The following is an 18,970-nucleotide window of genomic DNA, read 5'->3' on the forward strand; positions in this document are numbered from 1 at the left end:
GAAAGGAAAAGAAAGACGGGAAGTTTAAATTGTGACTTTTTGAATTTTGTTCTTCAACTTAATAGCCATTCAACGGAAATTTATTGTAGCCTTTTTTCACCAGAAACTCTATGAGGATGTTTGTGAGATTTAGCGACTAGACGATTCGGCAACATGCGCTCTACAATCTCATTTATATCCCCAGGGCACCACCTGCGCGGTACAAAGGCTGCAAATGGCGGCTAAACGACTAGGAACTGTCAAGTTTTCAATTAAAATAAAATCACCCAAGAATAATTAAACAAAAACGCCCAGAAAAATTTTTCGAGGGACTCGAAACAATACATAGCAAAATAGAAAACCTCCTTCGCTTGCACGTCGTTCTGTAGGAGTGAGCACCACGCGCTAACGCAGTCCCGACCGAATGACGTCAGATTCTTCCGATCTTCTCTTGCTACCCACAACGTTGCTTACCTCTTTCTAACAGGATGTGCTTTTAAACTTTTCAGAAATATTTTTATGAAACTAAAAAGCCAATACTTTAATTGGCAAGAAAATTTTTGCATGACTTTTCTACGATCGTTTGAAATTCTTAACCCCTCCCCCCTTACCCAATAGGGACACTAATTGGGCAAACGTGATGGCTTCATTGAGAAAGCGTGCAAACTTCTGCTATTTTTATCACTAGGGAAAAATTAGTGAGCAGCGTGAAAAAAGGTGGTAAGCAGCTGATACGAAAGCGTGGATTCATTTTCTTCCGATTAAGTTTGTTTTGTGAGGCTCAATATCTCCTAAGATAAATTTAATTAATTAGTTGTATGAGCGCTACGCCAGGCTAGGAGTCAGGGTATGCGCAAACAATTATTTTCTGTCTGTTGCTACCATATACTGATAATGCACCGTTTCAAATGTACAGTTCTATGGTTTTTTGTAGCTCCAAAGGAGTTATACGGTAATAAGTAAAACGCTCGCCTTGTTTGTGAAAGATAAAACACGACCGAGTTTCAAGACGAACTGAAAGGTTTATGGTTCGTCCCACTCCCAAGGAACCTCGCTGTACTGCGGGGGATGGGGTGGGGGGAACTTTTTTAGATTTGAAGCCTTACTGAAAAAAGAAGTTGTGAAGGCAAAGTTTGTTCATCCTAGCTTTGAATGACGAAAATCTCATTTCTCTTGATAATAACGAAGCATTTGATAGTCATCCGATCGCGAGAGAAGAATTAATTTCTTGATATCGGCTAAAACAGTCCAGTATAAATATTGAATATATTTTTCTTAACTGACCTTTAGTTATATTTTGGCATTTGCTCTCACAGTCAAAAACCCCTCCGGCAAATTAAAGAACAGTTTTTCAATAATGAAACAGAAGCATCGAAAGAAAAAAAGAACAAAAACCAAAGACAACCCCACCATAAACTCAAAAACAATAACAGGAGCTTTTAATTGATTCACATCTTAATAGCAAGTCTACAAGAGGGCCATTTGCATTGTGTGTAATTACACTTCAGGTACAAACGTCACTTTGCTTGCGATGTCTTGGCAGAAGTGCGCCGAGTGTATACACACTTGAGCAAACTATATTCAGCCAGTTTTTAACATGTCAAAAAACGTTTAAGGGTATAAAGCAGAAATGGACATGTGCAAGAGGACATTTGATTTTCAAGACCTTTTGTGAGTAATCACTCTCAAAAATTGCATTACTTATGTACTTCTGTAAATTAAACTCTACTACTCAGCTGGTTACCTGAAGTGAAAACTGCTTCTCTGATTTCCGTAATTACCTGTAGAAGGCCACTTCTATAGTTTCATTTTCAAATTTAATTTCTAACGATCTGCGTCAAAAAAACTGCGTCCCAAATTAATCTGAAGTTAAAACGGCCTCTTGACTTATTTTAATTTACAATTCCTTTCCAACAAGATACTCGATGAGTACTTCAAAGACTCTAGTCCCTTCCATCTTACACTGACTAGAAATAGATTGCGCTCCGATCTTTATATCTACTCCAAGAGCTTTGGCACTGCTCTAATTTTCGTGATTTACCCGAAATACATAAACCAGACATCTGTAATATTCTGCCCGGTATCGAGCATTTAACATGCAGTATATAACGGGGTTAATGCACGCATGGAAGTTATCCAGAAAATCGGAAAACCTGAAAAGAATATCGATAGCTTTTTCCTGACTTGATCCGCCACTTCCAAAGTCCATCAACAACCACGCCACTTGTCCGGGAAAAAGACAGACCGCGAACAGAATAACAACCGCGGCCAAAGTCCTGATTGCTTGGTTACGCCTCTTCAACCTTCTCGCTTCGGCTGCGCGCTGTTCCTCAGTAGAGAAACTACCGCTGCGCGTGACTACGCTGTTGTTTAACAGATACCTTGTGATTTTAGCATACACAATGGTGATGATAAAGAGTGGAATCAAATACTGAAGAAGAAAAAGCGCCAACGTATACGCTTTCCTGTGGCTAAAGCTGGGCCAGTTTTCTACGCATTGATCAGGGTAAACAAACCTTGTAACTATAACAAGCGGCAATACAATGACGAAGGAAGCGAGCCAAATAGCTGCTATCCAGGCAGAGGTTATCCGTTTGCTTAGTTTGGGCCGATAAGGCATTACAATTGAGCGGCAGCGTTGTAGTGCCATGGAGGCAATGCTGAATATACTCAGGAGGTAAGGAATTGTGAGCCAGGGCCAAATGACTCGGCAGTAAAACCCAGACTTTTCGATGACTCCAAACATCTCGTAAGTTGACAACGGTAGTATAGAGATGATGAACAGAAAGTCTGAGATCGCCAAGTTTAGCACCAGCATCTGATACGTCGACTTGTTCTGTCCCTTACGACAAATAACAATAATGGTAAGAAGGTTACCAATGAATCCCACTGCAAACACCGCAGTATTGACTGCCAGCTTTAGGTACGTTTGGGGTTGAATATTCATCTTTTCATCCGCGTCAAAACGAATCAATCAACTTCAGAAAACTCTCTTCTTGATCTTAGCTCTTACTGTTTCCAGTTAGTACTCCGGCGACAGTGCCCACCGTCAATATTGTTCTTTTTCCCGACTGGCACTCTATTTTGTCCTCAGCGATAGAAAATACATAAACGATGAATTCGAGAACACACGATGTCGGAGTATTTATGACAAGAAATGTTAGCCGCCTGCCATTTTTCGTCATCTGTCAAGCCTCCCATCCAATAAAAATCATTTTTTTCCCCGTCTTTTCCTCCAGAAAATAAACATTTAAAACGCCCGAAGGTACAGCTGATGAGCATAAGTTCAGATCCTAGCAAGTTTATCGCGTGCTAAATTTATATCGCTGGGATAAAAACAGCACTACGTCAAAAAAAAAAAAAAAAAAGAAAAAAAGAATCGAGCGTCTTCAAGGAGCAAATTAGTTTGTGAAGAAAATATTAATTACTAAAAAGAAAAAGTTAATGAAAGATCGAAGTTTACCTTTATTAAGAGAATGGACAAGTAGCATTTGTATTTTATAATTAGCAAGAAATAATAAATCACACGGCATTGCTGTTAACTGATATCTGCATGAAATAAGCTAATTTCTATTTGATGATTGGCCGCTGCTAACCCCGCCTATCAAACTCATAAACACGATGTCGTGTACTGAGTGGCGAAGATCCCTCCGTTTACAAAATCGGTAATCTTGACAGCATTTTATTTTTTTGTTGACCTTTGTTAGCACAAATATATGTTGATCAGTCTTTTATTTAACTGTTCTTCGTTAAATTTTTTTCGTCGATGTAAAGTTGGAAGTTTGGAAAAATGAGCGGTTGATAATTACGTTTCCGCGTGTACAATTTCCCAATTCAATGTTATCATTCCCAAAAACTAAAAACTTTCAGGCTACGTACTTTCAGTTCCGGCAGTTGTCATTGATTAACCGAGGGGGAAAGATAAATTTACATATATAGTTAATCGAAATGCGAAATAAGCGGGCTATTAAAGAAAGATCTAAGCTGTGTTATACGATTTGCGAGGGCATGAGCCAAATTCAAGTTATAAGGTCGAAATATTGCTCCATTTGATCAAGGAAAACAGAACAGGAGTTTCAGACTCCTGGTCAAAAAAGGGACACAGTATGATCTTGGAAACATCAATTCGTTCAGAGAGAATTCAGTTGAAGGTTAAGTGGCCAAGACTTACTAAAGGTATCTATGGCTCAGTTAGAATGATTTCTCCTAGAAACGGGTCCAATAACACACGTGATCCAGGTAGTCATAAGATACCTTGCAATTAAAAGCTGAAAAGACCCGGCCACTGGAAAATAAGATTCATATCTTCACGCCGCCGTGTGATATCTTCTATCTCTAATCCGTGGTTGCATGGTTGTAAAATTTAGCTTTGAGCGGCTATTCTAATTGGCTGGAACGACTATTTGTCGTCAGCCTTGTCCTCAGGGCTTTTCGGGCTGTGAAATCCAAAATGGCGGACACAATGTCCACCATCTCGTGTTTGCAATTATTTTATCGATTGAGTGACGCGCTTTTGAAAGTTCATCGGCGTTTTCATTAACTTACTTCAGTAAAATCGATTGATGGGACAATTAATTAAATTCGGATTTCCGACACTTTGAATGAAACTCTGCCATGTATTTTTAGCACTGTCTGTGGGTCTAGGCCATTTCCGAATTACCTAGCTTAAGCCTGTTTCTCAAAGTGAGTCCTAGTACCCATCCTTTCATATGAAAATAAGATATCATTCACATGCAAATTAAACTCATTTTCATTTGAATGGTTGTGCACCAGGCCTCGCTTTGATGGAGAGGCTTGGGCCAACTCGGAAATGGACTACTGAAGATCAGACAGGCACTCAAACAGGCATATCTGGATCTTCGGCCGGCAGATTCGACAATGGTTTCGGACAAATATCGGAAAACCATCGGAAACTGAGAAAGACTTATGATGAAGATGGAAATGAGTCGCAGCAGCTGATCGCCACAGACTAGAAGATTCGCATTTACATCAATTACCAGTGTTTGCGTAGTTTTTTTTAAATATCTTTCCGCGGCTTCCACAACAAGGAAAGCATAATTAAAGAGCAAATAAAAGAGTTAATGACTAAGATAGGCTTAATGGGTTATAAATGGAATTGGAATTAGAAAGCCAAATTGGTAAATGTTAACCAAAAGAGCTCTTCCTCGACATGGTGTCTGATGGATAGTCTTTCATTTTCGTTCAAGTTCTTCAAACAGAATGTTCCTTTAAGAGCTACTTATTGCGATCGACTTAAGGTTGCACTTTGAGTATACATATTAACACAATTAGCTCAACTATAAAAGTTTTACTCCATAAGGTGAGAGTGTAACATTTGTCATTCTGCAGGTAAATATGGTAACGTTCGACAATGTTGTTTAAAAGCCCAGAGTCCGATCTTAAGTTTTAATAACCATTATTGTCAACGTAAATTCGATCTTAAGTTTCACTTACTGAAATAATAATGTTTCTTAAGCTTGACATACTTCCGACGCAGCTCACTTAAAAATCTAAAATCAAAACTAGACATGGGTCAAATTTAGGAAATGCCAAAAAAGTAATTCTAGGTTATTGGTTTTTATTACACGGCCTCTGACAAGCTGCCTCCATGTTCCAGACAAAGTCTGCATTTGACATCTGAGTGTCTGTTGAGGAAGTGTTTCAAGCTTTCCATTGTTAAAACTCGACAGTTTCGACACAGTGAAGGAAACTTCTAGAACAGAAAGGCGTTGTTTACAGCTACAGGTGAAGTTTTTCTAAGGCAAACCAAACTTCGTTTATTGATTATTGGCAAGGCTTTTAAATGCAAAGGACGACTGATGTTCTGCTAAAATGTTCAAAACATCGACTTGCATGATGACGAAGGCTTTCCTCCTCGGCGATCTTCTCGTCTTCATTTTGACAACTACTTTGTCGCTTGGAGAAACTTATGAGGGGCAATCTTCTTATTATTTGATTACTAATAGCGGGGAGGCTTCATCCAGTGATTCATTCGAAGTGTATAGGGCACTTGATGAGTTTGGATGCATGTCCTTGTGTAACAACAAAGATGGATGTGCAAAAGGCGTTTACGACCATGACAGGAGATCGTGTTTCCTGGAGATGGACGGTTGCAAAAAACGGAAAGAAAACAACCGTGGGGAAGCGATATTGTCGACAGGGGAAAACTTCGTTTTGTTTAGCAAGGTATTTGAAAGACTCAAATGGGTGTCATATTGTTTTCAAAGTGTTTCGAATTTATAGCAATTTTATTGTGTTGATGCCACTAGATTTTGTCCATGATTGCAGGTTCATAGTTTTCTCTCCTGATAAAATCGTCCAAGCCTGTTTGGACTTACTGTTTGCTTTACGGGCTCTTGTCGCGCCCTCGCCTCGTTATTTTTCATGTTTATTTTATGTTATTTTGTTTATTTTTGTTTTATTTTCCAAGCCTCTATCTACTGAGATTTCTCTTTTAGGAGTATCGAATGGTCTTTGTGAGCATTTGCGAGCATGCGACCAGTGCACTTATTTTCGCGAGCACGAGCAGTGATCAAATTTTCCTTGCGAGCAGCGAGCACCTAGAAAATACCTAATGACGAGCAGCAAGCACCTCGTAAATTTAACACGCGCAACCGGACAAATAACATACGCAACCGTCAATAATTGTATTGCCAAAACCTATTTTCACTTTTTCGGTTCCACTCAAATCGTTTCAATTTCTAAGCTCAATTTAAATCCTAGAAAGTTATTTTTCTTTAGTTTAGGATTAATTTGACAGCAAAACTATAAAAAATTTTGCAATGAATATTTTAGCGACAGTGGACACCGTAGCGACTAACATTATTGCAAAAATTGCGGTCGCAGAAAACCGTTATTTGAAACATTTTCAATCCAAAGCAAAACTAAAACAAAATGTGAATTAATACGTACGATATTTCTTGAGTCACAATTTGCTTGTTTTGCTGGTATTTTATCATATTTTGCTTCTTGGAGCGTTTACAAGGCAGGTAGGGTTACCCTGGCTCTAGGGTAGCCCTGGTCCTAGTGCTCAGCTAGGACTACCTCAGAGCCATGGTAACCCTACCTGCCTTACAAACACGTCCGTGAAAAAAAAAAAAAAGAAATGAGAAATGCAGGCAGGAGTGCTAGGGTAACCCTCTTGCTAGGGTCACCCTAGCACTGTGGAGGAGCAGTAGGGAGGTAAGAGGTAGGGTAACCCTAGCATTAGGGTTACACTACCTCCTGACGTTGTGAAAACACCACGAGAAGAAGTTTTAAAAGCTCCCAGACTTTGAAGAGTTGTGACATAAAAAATATGTTTTTTTGGTTATATAATTCTTAGGGAATGTACACAACGTGGCATTTAGTCTGACAAGCATTTCGAGCTTCGGTCTCGATGATCGGCAAACCGTGTTTCCCACTGATTGACTGAAAAGGATTTAACACAATGAAACTTCATTTGAAAGCTTCTATGATCTAACCAATTGCAGCCATACAGCTCTGACAGGCTCACGAAGGTCAAATAGTAATAGTAATATTCTTCATGTCATCATGACTCTAGATTACTTTCTCCCCTTTGCGGGTGCCTTTCACGAATAATTCTTACGCCTGTCAGTTTCAATAAAACAAGGAACATGTTTCCAGAAACATTCATATAGCGCGTGCATGTTTCCCCAACTTTTCTTAGTTTTTCCATACGGGAAACATTGTTTCCAGCGTCAATTTTTGTTTCCAAGATGCAAATTATGTTTCCGCTACACGGCAGAGAATTTCAACAAAAATCTGAGCATGCGAGCAGTTGCAAAAATTTTGTGAGCACGAGCAAGCGAGCACACATCTAATTTTTGCGAGCAATTCTAGCCAGGCCAAATTTTGCAAACACCTTTAAATTAAATGGGACTATTCGATACCCCTTCTTTTGTTTCAGCTTGGTCGTACTTTCGATCTCAAGGAGCGGAAATTTCAAGGGGAACCAGCCGGTAGGTATGCGATTCGAACTAAGGAGAATGCGCGTTATTATGATTGAACTGAAAAAGTTAACTATTGTGTGACAGGCAGACTATTTAGGCCCCGTCCACTGACACCAGGCCGAAGAAATTTGAAAACGCAGCTTTATTTCTACGGTTAGGGCTACCGTCCACACTAATGCGTCATGAAAACGATGCTTGTCTCGTCAAAACGGAAAAATTTGAAAACGCTAACTTTTTGTTGCCGCGTGGACGGAAAACATTTTGAAAACTGAGCTTTCTCCAAAACGATGGCTTCACGATAATCATGTGATCTCCCTGCCTAAGCGTTCCTCAAATACAAATCCAAAATGACCGCATTTTCAGAGTGAAACCTCCGTTTTCAAATTCTTCTGGCGTAGTGTGGGCGGCGCGTTGCTAGTAACCTCTTTACTTTTAATAGGTATGTGCATTTCGTCAACTCCTCTCTCGTGCAAAGAGATCTACGACACCAACAGGTAATCAAATTATGCCACCAGTTGTTATGTTACATCCATTTTCTATAAGTGTATCATACATGAGCATTTTACTTTAGCAGTTTTGAGGTTATCGTGTCGATAACTACAAATCTGAAACAGCTGCTGCCTATTTTGTGTAGGTTGGCGCAAAGCGGTGTTTATTCCGTTTTCCCAGAAGGAGTGACCGGCCAAAAAGTACAGATCTACTGTCACATGACTGAAATTCCCGGATGCGGAAAAGGGGGCTGGACATTAGTAATGAAGATTGACGGCGCTAAGGTGAAAAATAAAAACAGTTATGAACATAATCTAAAGGAAAAAAAACAATAGAAACAAATTAGACCAAAATTAATAAAAGCCAAGCCGAAACAAAAACAGTAGCAACAACAACAACAACAACAAAACGAAAGAAAATGAAGGTAATTTCCAGTCTGTACTGCGCACTCTCGAGAGTTTGTTTGCGTTTTTTGTTTTGTTTCATGTCAGACATCACAAATGTAAACATTTCGCAACTACTTGCTTGAAGTAAATTCAAAGTTTGAAAACAACCGCCATTGTTTACTATTAACCCCAAAATAATCTAAATAATTATCTTAAACAGGATACCTTCCGTTACAACTCTCGTTACTGGAACAGTACAGTACCCTTCCAACCGTCGTCAGCTCTCAAGGGACTGGACCACAATGAAGCATTATCCCCTGCTTACTGGACCATTCCGCAGACAAAGTTGTGCCTCGGTATGAAACAAAACTTGGAGAGGGGAATGGCACTAAACTGGATCCTATATCGGTTCACACACGCGCAAACGCTTCACAGCTTAATCTCTGATGGAGGTTACAGGTTCACAAATCTTGGCCGAAAGGAATGGTTATCGCTGATGGTGAATTCCTCGCTGGGACCTGGATGTGCGGACGAGGGATTTAATCCAAGTATGATTAAACAACGAGTTAGGATCGGCATGGTAGCTGGAGAGAAATGCCCTTCACCGACATGGGCTAGCCTGATCGGGTTTGGTTTCACTGGTAATTACTCCTGTGGAAACTTGAAAGGAGATGATCCTTTTAAAATGAAGTACATACCATCATTTGGTTACATTCTTGTACAGTAAAGATTTCAAATCCATGTAAATACATGTATAAGCTTACAATCATACGTATTGTAAATAACTGACAGTTATAGCTCTCTTAACTATATGGCTGTCTCACAGGGACTGAGAACTACCGAATTCACGAATTTGATTGGCTGAAATCGATATTGACTGCGGTCTAGATTTTCTTAGACCAGCATTTAGACCGGTTACATTTTACGGTGATAAAGTTTAAAACTAAACTGCAAAAATATCGATTATTTTCTTCTAAAAATATTAGTTCCAGAAAATATTCATATTCTGGAAGTGCCAAAAAGCCTGATGAGAAAAAAAAAAGGGTAAAGAGGACGAGCAACTTTGAGAGATTTAGTTCAGTTCATCGCCGTTCGCAAGCAAAGTGTCAGCGAGTAGAAACCAGTTACATTAAAAGAATTAAATTTTTCTTGCTTCCAATATAATAAACATCTTATTAACCGAGCTTAGTCGGTCTGTATGAGAGAATCTTGACCTTGGTTAATAGGAGCTAAAAATGTATTTTACTTCAAGTTTACTTACTTCAAGGTTACTTACATGTTACTTACATTATCTGTATTAGATTGTTAGAGAATCTTGACCTTGACTAGTAGGAGCTAAAAATATATTTTACTTCAAGGTTATTTACTTCAAGGTTACTTACATGTTACTGACATGTTACTTACATTATCTGTATTAGATTGTTAGTTTTCATTCCCCCAAAAAAAGCACTGAACCCAAGTCTGTTTAACAGATGTCCGGTCAGTCTATAACACTTTATTTTAAACTTTGCCTTTTTTTACATTTTTCTGAACTTTTTGTTTTCTTTTTAAATATCGAGAGACCGCCTTAAATGGTCTTCTCCTTAATTCAGATTTCAAGCGCGCCGTCTTTCCACAAGCTGACCGAGTCAAAAGGTGTCCTTGTTTGCTAGTGTCTTCTGTAGTTACCTGTTTCTTACTGGTTTGTTTGCTTGTTTTTATCCTGATACAAAAAGGTCTAGGCTGTTTTTGCCAATAACGTTAGTCTCTCCTCTAACCTCTTCCAGGCGTTCAGTTAGTTGGGGAGCAGCGCGAAAAACAGCTCGCGAAAAAATAAAAAAATGCGCGGCGAGAGGAAGCGAAAGAACGCCTTTGGGTAAACTTAACAACAACGACAGGTCGTTCAGATACCAGGATGTGGTATACCTTCTAACTAAAAACCACAAACCGGCGGTCATGTTACCGGTCTCTGTAGGCGGTCTATAAGTGGGCGGAAGGACCTTTTGCTAAGTTTGCCCACAGCGTTTTTTCGCTTCCTCTCGCCGCGCTTGTTTTTATTTTTTTGCGCGTTGTTTTTCGCGCTACGCCCCAACTAACTGAACGCCTGGAAGAGGCTACCTCTCCTCCCCCGAACCCCACCCGAACCATTACCTCTGGAGTCTGGGGGGCCTGGATTCAACAAGTTGACGCTGACCTATAGTATTTTGGCTCTGGTTCATTTGAAAAAATGGCGGACGAAAGATGAACACGTGGCTTTCAAGACTGCTCAAGAAAATATAAACAAATTGCAAATGGTAAGTTTTTCTTGACAATCCAGGTATTATCTTTAAATCTAACGATGTTTTTTTATTTCTAGCGTATATAAAAAGCTTTTGTTTCCAATTCGAAACCAGACAAAAAGCAAAAATATCGATGTAACTTCGGTGAAAACATCAGCTGAGCTGAAGGGTTTTTAACCCTACGCAAGCTAGTATCGTTTGCTTTATTTTTAGTCTTTGTCTCATACAGAAACTCTGATCATTCCTTATGTCTGCCTATTATATTACAAAATGTAGTTAGTGTAATCTTCAGCCGGTTTAATATTAAACGACACATTTAATTGCCCTGAATCGGGTGTTGCTATTTAATTTGACAAAAAAGCAAAAATTTTATATTATTTGAAATTATGTAGAAAATATTCAAGGTCTTTTGAAAGGGTGGTAGACGGGAGGGGGGAGGAGTTCCTTAGTGATCAGGGTGGGGCTTATTTCAAATCATAAAAAATGCTAATAGGACATCGGTGATGTAGCAAGAAAAGTAAAATGTGGTGGATAGATATACTTAACCTTTTAGTTGATATCTGACAACTACCTGATTTAGTTATCAGATGTCATAAATTTACCCACAAGCTATTATTCACACACTAATCGAAAGCTTCAAAGTTGGAGTCATTTGGAACCATTGGGACCATTGATCCTTTGGGATTAAAAGTAGAGTTAACCTTTTATTGACTTTATTATGCAACTGTGGTCATACATGTATCTGTTGGAGGTCAATTTGTTCTTTAGGTCACAATAATAATTCAACCAAGATAAATTTGTTACAACCTTGGTTTAATTTTTCAAACCAGTTTATTTTTTTTCGACCTTTTGGGAATTCTTATAAAGAATAACATGCACGCCACACATCCCTCTTAGTTCCTAACCCAACCCTACTAAGCCAGATCCCATATCTCCCCCCTCACCCTACCCCTAACCCTTAATACCCCCAGATCATATATATATTTTTTGTTTTGTACTCATTTACAATAAGCAGGCAAACTGCTGTTAAGTAGTCACCCTCTATTATGAGGTCACCATTCAAATTCCTGAAATTTGCCTCACATATTTACTATATATTTGACCTCCATTAAGCGGTCACCTCTATTAAGTGGATGGCATTAGGTGGTCACCCTGAGCACAGTTTTTTGGTCACGAGGAACTAATTTCGCTGGCACTGAACAAAGTCAGTGACCTGCCTCACCAAATTAAGTTATGTTACCGCAAATCACAGATGCCCATAACCGAGTTTTTCACTTTATGTTAAATGAGATGCCAAAACTGTCAAAGATCCCCTTAAGGCAAAGACGCTTGACACTTGCCTTAGTGAGGTTTTCAGCTGTTTAAATTGTTTGTCCTTATTCAGTTCTAAACTTTAAATAATCTCAAAGTACACAAAACACAAGCAGAGAAAAACATTTTTAATAAGAAAAAATAACACTTCAGTTATTTACTTTTAATCCTGGGTTAACCGGGTTTCTAACAACCTGGCCATAATCTCTGACTCTGTAGTCGGCCACCTTCATCTCCAGTAGGCCACGGAGGCATTTGTTGCAAACATGCTTAAATTTGTTGGTCTAATATGCTATTGGTCCCAGAGCCCCCTTCCCCTTTGACACAAATTAACCTAGTTTGAAATCATTGACTGACATATATACCCCACTCTCACTTCTGAATTGAAATCGCGCAGCTTTCAATACGTAGGGTTCCACATCTGTTTAACTGCAATTTACTAGTTACTGCTAGGGTATGTATCAATGGGCCAATTAACATCCACGAGACTTGATTATATTTTATTGTTTACCTTTTTGCCCCACTCCTCAGTCATATACCAGTAACAATTTTGAGATACAAGAGTGATGAAACATTTGCACTAGTTTGCCACGAACAGCAGCAGAAGATCATGAGGTACACACTGAGTTGATACTAAAATTAATAAATCTATAAAAAAACTGCGTCAACCGTCGCATTGTCATACATTACTATTATTACTACAGCTTTTGTTCATGTAAAGGTTTGATCCCCAATACTGACTTTTCTACCTATGTGCCTCTTACAGTCAAACCAAGTGAAGCGGACCCCTCAAGATTACATTAATGAATTGATTATTTGGATATTGAACCCGCTAGTCGTTTCAAGAATGCAATAATAATTGAGTATTGGAAAATTGAAACAACAAGTCGTTCCCAGAAAACGGCTAATGAGTTTAATGTTCAAACAAATCAATTTAATATTGATTTTTGAAATGACTGGCAAGTTCAATATTCAAATAATCAATTCATTATTGCATTCTTGAAACAATTAGTGGGTTCAATAGTTAAATAATCAATTCATTATTGTAATCTTGAGGGGTACGCTTCACTTGGTTTGACTGTAAAACACACAATTTTCCTCCCAGGTGCTTGTTACTAGCCTCAGGCAACAAGGCTAGTGGATCTCAGATGTTTATTCCTGAGTGTTCAAAATAATTCACTTAAATACATTAAACATTACAATGAAATTAATTAGAAATGAATAAAATTAGGTAACGTAGAATTGAATGAAGTTACAAATAAAAAAAATGCTCTCATATCAGAAAATGTGATGTTTAAAAGCTGGTATGCTGAAGATAATACAGAACATTTAACATATAAAGGTACTTGTCCAGTTCAGGATGTTTAATTTTTTTATGCATAAATCCTTACATCTAGATTCTTTCATCTTTGTATTGTAAAGAAATATTCCAGTATAAAAAGGGCTTCCAGGGGTTTCATAATGTTTTTAGCAGGAGGGTAACTGTTTTTCACAAGCAGGCAAAACTTTTGAATTGAACTTCTTTGTAAGAAAAACATTCCTTTAGATGGTCAAACCAGGCAGGCAAAATTGCCCTCACAGTCAGTCAATTTGCCCAGTGTCTGGCCCTTAATGAAATCCCTGGGCTTTTCATGTAAGTAAAGAGTGTTAGTGCTTTTACAGCCGAAAAATGCTAACAATAGAGCATGTGTTGCTGTCGTTTAAAGAAGCTTTTCTTTCAACCAAAGACATAAATATATATGTTTTCTCTTAAGTTTAAAATTAATTTTATCCTCCGGACTAAAATACAATTCCATGGCATTAAAATTCCAAACGATCTCTGCTCCCCATTCCCCTAAGCCTTTCACCAACCAACCTCCTCCTCCTTCATGGAATGGCCATGCAGTTATGTGTGAAACTCCTCACCCTAGAGTCCCCTAGGGAAGAGGCATAGACTACGTGGGGGGGGGGGGGGGAAGAAGTTGTGTATGACATTCGTCACCCTAGCATCCCTTAGGGAAAAGGTATAGCTCTCTGGAGGGACAATTGTGCATGACACTCCTCACCCTAGTCCCCTGGGGAAGAGGAAGAAACTTTTTTGTCTTGACTTGATTTGAATCCATTCCTCTGTGACAATTCAAATTAAGGCTATTAGGAAGTAAGGAATATCATGTAAAATTGTTATTTTTTCACAAGTTTGGCACTGTTTTGTGTTGATCAATGAAGTTAAATGTTTTTTCCTTCCATTTTTGGCAAGGCACTACATCCCTCTCATATTGGCCATTGTGTATTTATTGTGTAAAAATGCAGTGAGATATTTTCGAGAGTTCAATATGCGCAGTTACGTATAATTAGTAATTATTACCAACCGCAAAAACCATTCATCAGGAAGTTATTCCCTCAAATGAGAAGAGAAGGCCAAAATTACTACAACTGCACTATTTCAGCGGGATACACTGCATATTATTAGAAGTATTGGAGAATTTTAAAATCGCTAAATATTAGAGAGTTCATTTTGTTGGGAGTTCAATTTGACCACCCAGTCGCCTATCGATTCTGCTATTACGTATTAAGTTAATCGATTTTAAAATGCTCTCGCCGTTCGGGCGTTTAACCTGTTATGCTGCAACTTTATAGATGTACAAACGTTGATTCGTTTTTTTGGTTATTTAAGGGAATCTTTCAGCCAGTCGCTCGTCGCTTTAAGCATAGATTTTTGTTTTCTCGTGATCACAGTCACTTTTCAAGACGAGACACGCTCGTGCGCTATCTCACGCTCTGTTGTCCTTGATATCTTTGCAGCAGCTAAAAATGTCATGTTTGTTCCGTGTGGAATTCTTTGTTGAACGTTTCTTTGTGAGCGTTTTATTGTTTCATTCTTAGCATTTGAGCAAAACAGACATTATGAGTGGATTTTGTTTTGTCTTGGATCTTGGCGTTGAGCGAAATTTAATGAGCCCAGTCCTTGTCGACACACACAGAGATGAGTAAAATTTGCATAGAGATTGGTCTTTAAACGTCAATATTATTTTCTTGTTTGCTTAACGCAATTTCACTTACAGCCGAAAATAAATTTGCTTTTGCAATATTTAGTGGCCTTTTAAAGTACGTTGAGGTGTATTTCACCGCAAACGATTTACAATATAAAGTTAACTAGGAGTTAACCGAACACACAGGAAGTTCTTGACATAGCAAAGATTTCGGATAAGCAGATTCTTTGTGGTTCCCATAAATTAGAGAGTCAATTAGAAACGTTTTACAATTTATCGTTTAAATTGTAGTAACTGATTGTCGAGTTGGGAGTTTTGGGAAAAATATCATGATATTAAAATATTTATAATGTAATTTTGGCAATGTAATATTTCACTTGCTGTCGAGGTAGGCGTGATAAGTAGTTTGCGGAAACTCTAGAGTTTCGTTCTGTCTCGATCAACTTTTAAGGAAGCCGATTAAAAAACATACGGCGCTTAACAAAGGCCTGCTTTTATTTTTATCAGCAGAATCACCTTGACTGGTGCCACAATGTCCAAAACAGGCCACTCAAGATATGCTAAACCCCGTCGCGTTTTATTCAAATTAACCATTTGTATCCTGAAGGCTTGACAAATTGTAGCGTAATATTTACATACTCTAGATAGCTAATAATGGCTACGACAACACTCAGCGACTTCCTCCTGAATCTGAGAGGAAAGTTCACTTGCTACCACTGTAAGGGGTCGTTAAACAATCCGAAAATCCTGCCATGTTTGCACGCTTTCTGCTCCGGTTGCCTGAAAAGGCTGGAGATGGAAAACCTCGGTGCGGAACAGGCCAGATGCCCATTATGCAAAGCAATAATCGATCTGCCTGAAGGGGTCAATATTGATAGCCTTCCTTCGCCGCTTTACCTTAGTCGGCTGCAAGATATGATCCGAATTCGAAACAACAACCCTGAGTTAACCTGTGGTAGCTGTGATCGTAGAGCCGTCGCCGTGTCTTACTGCTTCGACTGTAAATGCCTCATTTGCGTCAGCTGCGTCGAAGTTCACTCGCGGATGAAAGTGATGAAGTTTCACCGCGTTACCGAGCTCGGGGAGTTCTCATCTAAAGATCTCCCCGTGGTGATTCAGGCGCCGCTGTCGTGTCGTCAAGATGGACATAAACAAGAGGCGCTGGATCACTTCTGCAAAGATTGCGAGAGGTAGGTTTGCGAGAAGTGCGTTAACACTTCACATCAAGGCCACAACCTACTGGCGATCAGCCAAGCGAGTAGAGAGAGCAAGAAGCGTATTTTACATGCCATGGATGGTTTGCAAGATAAGATGTTGTCCTGTCGAGACGAGATAAAACGAGTCGATCAGAGCTACAAAACGGTGGAAAGGAGGGTCATTACGGCGCGGCAAGAAGTCCTGAAGAAAATTGAGGATCTGATTGCTTTGCTACGAAAGCACGGCGACGAAATGCTGTCTGAGTTTGAGAGCGTTTACAAAGATCAACAGCTTGCTATAATTAAGCAGCGAAAGGAACTAGAGTTACAACTAGGGCAGCTGCAGAAAACTCACGAGTACGCCAAAGACATGCTGGACAGGAACATCGAGGGCGAGATTTTAGACATGGAACGGCCGGTGAAAAAGCGCATTCAGCAGTTGATTGCCATGAAACCTAAGCCAGTGCCGAACTCACAGAAAAGCATAAACGTGGATTACATCCCTGATCAAGAAGTACTCAAGACTCTCGAGAAATCAGAACTCGGGCGAATCTTTGTTAGCCATACAGATCCCGAGAACTGTACCGCCGAGGGAGAGCAGATGACTCAGCAGCTAACTGGAACGGGAGAGCGAATCGAATTCAGGATTCAGACGAACGATTCCGATCACAATCAGAGTTATTCCGAGAATGATCGCGTCACAGTCCGTATCCAATCAACGAAAGGCACGGCTATTCCCACGAGAATCGAAGACAAGAAAGATGGAAGTTATGTTGTCAGCTACACTCCGTTAAAGACAGGCGTGTACCAGATCGACGCAAGAGTCCGAGGCGAGCCGATTAAAGGGAGTCCTTTTACAGTACACGTAACCACACGGGCGGAATACCTAAAGGCTAGCCGAATGAACCTGGAAAAGGCCACGAAACCGCACCACTACAAACCTGTCGCTTCCTTCGGCTCGTCTAGTCGAGAGAGGTTCCAGATCAAACGGCCTTGTGGGGTCGCGGTCAGCACTTTGGGCGAGGTCGTAGTTGCAGACTCGTGGAATCGTCGGCTTCTGGTCTACTCTCAGCGAGGTAAACAGTTCGCGCAATTTGAAAGCAGGGTTCTTGAAGGGAGCGTGGACCTAACAAATCCAGTTGGCGTCGATTTTGACACCGAGGGAAACATTGTGGTGGCCGATAGTGACAATCAGATGATACATGTTATTGATCGATGTGGCGTGACCATCAAGACTTTTGGAAGTGACGTACTCGAATGCCCGTGGGGTGTTTGCGTGACGCGTGAGGGTAAGATTGTCGTGTGTGACTGGGGAAGCGCTTCTGTCAAGGAATTTTCCCAACAAGGAAAGCTCTTAAAAGAGTTCGCCAGCCGCTGGGCAGCAAAACCTTATTATGTTATTCACCACAATGACAAATACTTCGTCACTTTTGATAGTCACTACGTTGAAGTGTTCGGGAGCGCGGGGGACTTCATGTACAAGGTTGGCGAAAAGGGATCCAGCGATGGGCAGTTAAGGGATCCAAGAGGAATGGCTATAGACAGCAAAGACAATCTGATAGTCTGCGACAGCGGGAATCACCGCCTTCACATGTTCACCACAGACGGGAGGGCGTTTGCATTTGGAACTCAGGGGAAAGAGACTGGGCAGTTTGACAAGCCACAAGATGTTGTCGTGACAACTGATGGTACACTGTTCGTGACTGACTACTGTAACAATCGTGTGCAGATATTACAAAAGAATTAACATCATTCCACTGTACATGATTTTTGGGGACAAATCTATAGACTAGCAAATCGTTTTTTTTAGTCCGCAAATCAATGAAGGTTCACAGTATTGAGTAAGTGTTGAAACCAAACACCAGCTCGTGGTTTTTCTGTCATGTTGTTAACGGTCCAAACATGTCACGAAATATTTTCAGAGTTTGTATGAAACTCCAGCGTCCTATAATTTTCCGTAGTTTTCGTTAAAACATGGCACATGTGATACATATTTACTGATCAAATTGAATTGGAATATCTATGCCACAATGCGTGTAATATGCGCTTTTGCATCTGTCGTTGAGAATGAGTTGTAGTATGTGTTGTGAGATTTTTGAAAAACTGAAAACGCAACTCCTTGAATCCTTTACGGCAGCAACTCTACCGACTACTTCTAAGTGTCTTGATGAAAGCGTAGAAATGTTTTAACAGGGTTTCCTTTATAGTTGTGGCTCCAAGTTCCAAAGGAAAGTGTTAAAAAGGAGATGGGTTCTGGCCCGGGGGTACTTCCTTATATGGGTTATATAGGTATGTGCGGCCCCAAAGGGTATGGTTTTTCAGCCGTTTTGGTTATAAATAGGGTATCGATTTTGGCCATTTTGGTCATACATAGGGTATGGTTTTTGCACTCTTGTCTTGAACTGGTTATGTTTTTTTTAGAAAAAGCTA

The 18,970-nt window shown here is 39.7% G+C and overlaps 4 protein-coding genes across 4 annotated transcripts; 3 read left to right on the plus strand and 1 right to left on the minus strand.

Moving 5' to 3' along the window:
- Positions 1–1,758: 1,758 nt before the first annotated feature.
- Positions 1,759–3,510, minus strand: LOC145463320 (galanin receptor type 1-like). Its single transcript, XM_081447069.1, has one exon. The coding sequence runs from the start codon at positions 2,924–2,926 to the stop codon at positions 2,003–2,005; it is 924 nt and encodes a 307-aa protein (XP_081303195.1). The 5' UTR covers positions 2,927–3,510; the 3' UTR covers positions 1,759–2,002.
- A 2,032-nt stretch (positions 3,511–5,542) lies between these two features.
- LOC145462999 (putative skeletal organic matrix protein 5) lies at positions 5,543–9,533 on the plus strand. Its single transcript, XM_081446693.1, has 5 exons — positions 5,543–6,165; positions 7,889–7,940; positions 8,371–8,425; positions 8,566–8,704; positions 9,027–9,533. Exons 1-5 carry the CDS (start codon positions 5,812–5,814, stop codon positions 9,531–9,533), a joined length of 1,107 nt encoding a protein of 368 aa, XP_081302819.1. The 5' UTR covers positions 5,543–5,811.
- Positions 9,534–15,998: 6,465 nt separating this feature from the next.
- Positions 15,999–16,538, plus strand: LOC145463015 (E3 ubiquitin-protein ligase TRIM33-like). The gene has a single exon (XM_081446710.1). The coding sequence runs from the start codon at positions 15,999–16,001 to the stop codon at positions 16,536–16,538; it is 540 nt and encodes a 179-aa protein (XP_081302836.1).
- Positions 16,539–16,634: 96 nt separating this feature from the next.
- On the plus strand, positions 16,635–18,287 carry LOC145462996 (tripartite motif-containing protein 3-like). The gene has a single exon (XM_081446690.1). It carries the CDS (start codon positions 16,635–16,637, stop codon positions 18,285–18,287), a length of 1,653 nt encoding a protein of 550 aa, XP_081302816.1.
- Positions 18,288–18,970: the final 683 nt, after the last annotated feature.

Source organism: Orbicella franksi, chromosome 12 (assembly GCF_964199315.1).
Source record: "Orbicella franksi chromosome 12, jaOrbFran1.1, whole genome shotgun sequence".
Classification (NCBI taxonomy): Eukaryota; Metazoa; Cnidaria; class Anthozoa; order Scleractinia; family Merulinidae; genus Orbicella; species Orbicella franksi.

Bases quoted from the DNA above. Each gene is read 5' to 3' on its own strand.
- LOC145462999 (XM_081446693.1), top strand. From the start codon at position 5,812: ATGTTCAAAACATCGACTTGCATGATGACGAAGGCTTTCCTCCTCGGC. The intron at 7,941-8,370 runs GTAGGTATGCGA...TACTTTTAATAG, and splicing joins ATTTCAAGGGGAACCAGCCG to GTATGTGCATTTCGTCAACT. The intron at 8,426-8,565 runs GTAATCAAATTA...TATTTTGTGTAG, and splicing joins GAGATCTACGACACCAACAG to GTTGGCGCAAAGCGGTGTTT.
- LOC145463015 (XM_081446710.1), top strand. From the start codon at position 15,999: ATGGCTACGACAACACTCAGCGACTTCCTCCTGAATCTGAGAGGAAAG.
- LOC145462996 (XM_081446690.1), top strand. From the start codon at position 16,635: ATGGATGGTTTGCAAGATAAGATGTTGTCCTGTCGAGACGAGATAAAA.
- LOC145463320 (XM_081447069.1), bottom strand. From the start codon at position 2,926: ATGAATATTCAACCCCAAACGTACCTAAAGCTGGCAGTCAATACTGCG.